This window comes from Malurus melanocephalus, unplaced genomic scaffold (assembly GCF_030028575.1).
Source record: "Malurus melanocephalus ecotype Western Australia unplaced genomic scaffold, MMel_1.1 scaffold_193, whole genome shotgun sequence".
NCBI lineage: Eukaryota > Metazoa > Chordata > Aves > Passeriformes > Maluridae > Malurus > Malurus melanocephalus.
Genome location: NW_026623425.1, coordinates 559,965 through 563,466, shown reverse-complemented (window position 1 = coordinate 563,466; position 3,502 = coordinate 559,965). Strand labels below are relative to the sequence as shown.

Below are 3,502 nucleotides of genomic sequence, written 5' to 3'. Positions count from 1 at the left end.
AAAAAAAAAAAAAAAAAAAAAAAAAAAAAAAAAAAAAAAAAAAAAAAAAAGGAAGTAGAGCACAAAAGCCACCCGGTCAATGCACGGCTAAAGTTTATTTTATCACTCGTCTGACAGAACTCGACGTCTATTTTAAGTCATTTATGAGGAGTACAAGTGTGAATAGCTGCAGAAGTTTTGCAATTCCAAGTACAGCTGCTAAAAAAAAGCAAATTTAACCTTCCCTAAATTTAACCTAAAGCCCTAACAAGCAGCCCACCCTTCCCTGGGTTGTGTTTCCCAGCTCCTGCTTTCAGACAGCCAAAGCTCATCTCCCCCAGTCCTGAAGTTGATGAGTTCATGGAGAGKGTTCCAGCCATGGCAGCATCACCCCTCACTGACATCCTGGGGGTGTTTGGGCTCYGTTTCCCCTGTGCTGAGCGGGGCAGGTGCAGGTTGGTCCCTCGGGGTTCATCCCTCCCCTCAGTTTAGGAATATTTTACATTTTGCCCCGGCTGCCCATGGCAGATGTGGAGCCTTTCCTGCCTCCACGCTCCCTTAGAGGCCCCAGCAACAGGAATAGGAATAGATGGGAGCCTCCAATGAAATATTAATTGGGAACAACGCTGCTCTTGTGGCTGCAGAGGGGAGTTTTAATTGAGGAGCACGTTAACGAGCTAATACCTTCCCTCCCCATGCAGTCACAGCAGGAAGGGGGGTTGCTGGCACCTGCTTATTTTAATTGGAGTGTCTCCTATCACCTCTGCTTCCCCAAATCAACCCAAATTAGCAGCCCARTGCTCATCACCCAGCAAACCCAATCACCAGCAGTTCCTTGATTTGACTTGTGGTTTCACAAGAGGCAGAAATATCTCAGCAAAGAGAGTCTGGAGCATCCCTGTGAGGTCAGGCCTGACCAGCAGCACCTCCCTTCGTGCCCTTTAAGTCCCAATTATCCCTAAGGATTCCCAAACCGAGGGCTCCAGCTCAGGAGGAGCAGCACGGGCAGGAGGCCCCCAGAGCTGGAGCAAAAYGGGAATTCTCAAAAAGCACAACACCTGAAAATGCAAGGTCAGGAGGCTGCTTTCCCTCCCCATTTCTGGCTGGATTTAGCCCACCCAGTGTTGCACTGCCTGCAAACAGGCTGGGAGGGAGATGAGGATCTGGGGGAGGAATGCCTCTGCTCTTGCATTTTCCATGCATTTTGGTAAAAACAGAGCTCTCTGGGACATCAAGAAAGCACAGGAACTGCTGCAGCCCTTCCAGGGCTGGAAAACGATTCTCCTTTAGCTGAGGATTTTTTAATTTCGAGGGTGGGAGCAGGGGGTGATCACTGCCTTCATCCTACASAGCAGAAAGCAAAGCGACAGAAAGCAGCTGGCAGGAGCGGGGGACGGGGCAGCCACACCGTGTCCAGCTGTCACTGCCACATGTCCCCCRCGTCCCCGTTCCTGTGGAACTCGTGGAGGTGGTCGGCGTACCTGGGGAGAGGGCAGAGCCACGTTAGCCTGGAGATCCCTGAGAGGGGCTCTGYTGGCTGAGTAGGAGCTGCTCCAGCTCCAAGGGGTCATTCCTGGAGGATGAGCACCGTGCTCTGCCCCAGTGTGAGAGACCGTACTGAAGATCYGTGACTGTCTCACGATTATCGACTGAACACCCCAAAAACCCGAGGGGAAGAAAAGGGGGGGGGACTCTTTTCTTGAAGGGGTCCGAGCCGAATCAAGGTGGAGTGACTATTTTCAGCTTCCAGGACAGCGAGTCCCCCCCATGCACCMCTGGCTTCTGTTTAAAGAACATTCCCTACTGATTCTTTCCATGCCCCACRAATCTCCATCAGGTTACCATGCCCGACTTGCTACCACCTGCTTTGGGGAGGGGGGAAGTCTGAGCCAGTTCCACGTGGCCGACCCATGACTTGCAACCCCCCTCCTGGCCTGCAACCACTCGCTTTGAAAAAGACTATAAAAAGTCTCCCCCGAGAAGACCACTTCGGAGATCTCTCCCAACGGACTGACGACCCCCGTGGAACTTCGGAAGACCTCCTCAAGCCCTGTTGGTAGCTATATACTCTCTCTCTCTCTTTCTCTCTTTCTCTCCCTCTCACCCTCTTCTATCACAAAATACCCAAATAAATTGTTCCTGATTATTTGAAGCATATATATTTGTCCCCCGTTTTCTTTTGCACCCGTTTCTTTTGTCCCCCGTTTTTCTTTTTGTTTTCTTTTCTTTCTTCATTCCAAAAACGAACCTCTCACGACATCCGCTTAAGTCAAGTGGATCATGACATCCAGCCGGGGTCAGCAGGGGGCTGGAGGCACGGCACGGCTCTGACCCCGCTCTCCAGGATCACATTCCCCATATCAGGATCCCTCCCGGGCCAGGAGTGCCCCCAGGGAAGGATTTGGGAACGCCCCACCCAACACAAGAGGCTGCCCCTATCTGTGAACCTTCTCTCCCTGCCATCCTCAGTGGGTTTAAAGCTCAATTAACTGGCCTTGTTTCCAGCACAGAGGTGCCCAAAAATGTGCTACAAAAAAATGTGCTGTGCCCCAAGTGTGTCCTCACTCACTTCTTGGCGCAGAAGGCGGCGCAGTCCCGTCCCACGCTCTCGCTCCAGGCGGTTTTGTAGAGCACCTGCACGGCAAGGAATGGGATCAATGGGATCAGCTCTGCTTCCACCTCCATCCCCTGCCAKCCCATCAGGGAGAGAAACTTTGGGCAAGGGCATGGAGTGGCTGGACAAGGCTTCAAAGTGACAGAGAGCAGGTTTAGATTTGATATCGGGGAGGAATTGTTCCCTGTGAGGGTGGGGAGGCCCTGGCACAGGGTGCCCAGAGAAGCTGTGGCTGCCCCTGGATCCCTGGAAGTGTCCAAGGCCAGGCTGGACAGGGTCTGGAGCACCCTGGGACAATGGAAAGTATCCCTGCCATGGCAAGGGTGGGACTGGAGGATCTTTAAGGTCCCTTCCCACCCAAATTTTATGATCACCAGCGTGGGGAGCCCTGGGGTGTTCCAYCCTCCCAGGATGACCTTTCCCAGTGGGTTATTTTTACTGGGACAGCGCTGCCCTGGCTGGGGAGGCTCAGGGTAAGGCTCAGGCTGCCCAGGGATGGAGATGTATTTTTGGACCAGGCTGAAGGAAGGTCACTGCTTGGCTTGGTTCCTTTTTACCTTCGTGCTGCCRTGATTTCATCCCAGAGGAGGCAGAGGCAGGGCTGGGCTTTGGGAAGAGGGAGGAGCCCTCCCACCCCCGACTGATTTGTTCAAGCCATGGGGATTTGTGCTGCTCCCACCAGGGAATCACTGAAACCACACCAACACCTCCAAATGAGGGGTAATTAACATCCCCCAGGAGCAGTGGCACAGATGTCACTGCCACCACGGGGATGGAGGAGCTGGGGCTTCCTCCAGTCCCTGTGGGACCCAGTTTGTGCCAGCCCAGGCAGTGCTGGGTGCTGCATTTCAGTCCCTTCAGATGATGTAAGATCATTCTAGCCATGTAATATTTATAAATTTTCCTCCT

The 3,502-nt window shown here is 52.9% G+C and overlaps 1 protein-coding gene across 1 annotated transcript in view; it reads right to left on the bottom strand.

Moving 5' to 3' along the window:
• Positions 1-75: 75 nt before the first annotated feature.
• CUX1 (cut like homeobox 1) overlaps positions 76-3,502 on the bottom strand; it is a 269,606-nt gene continuing 266,179 nt past the window's right edge. The window contains exons 22-23 of the mRNA XM_057373317.1: positions 2,549-2,613; positions 76-1,460 (exon numbers count right to left, since the gene is read on the bottom strand). Of these exons, the coding sequence (XP_057229300.1) occupies positions 1,400-1,460; positions 2,549-2,613 (126 nt within the window). The 3' untranslated portion in view covers positions 76-1,399. The remainder of the gene's footprint in view (positions 1,461-2,548; positions 2,614-3,502) is intronic.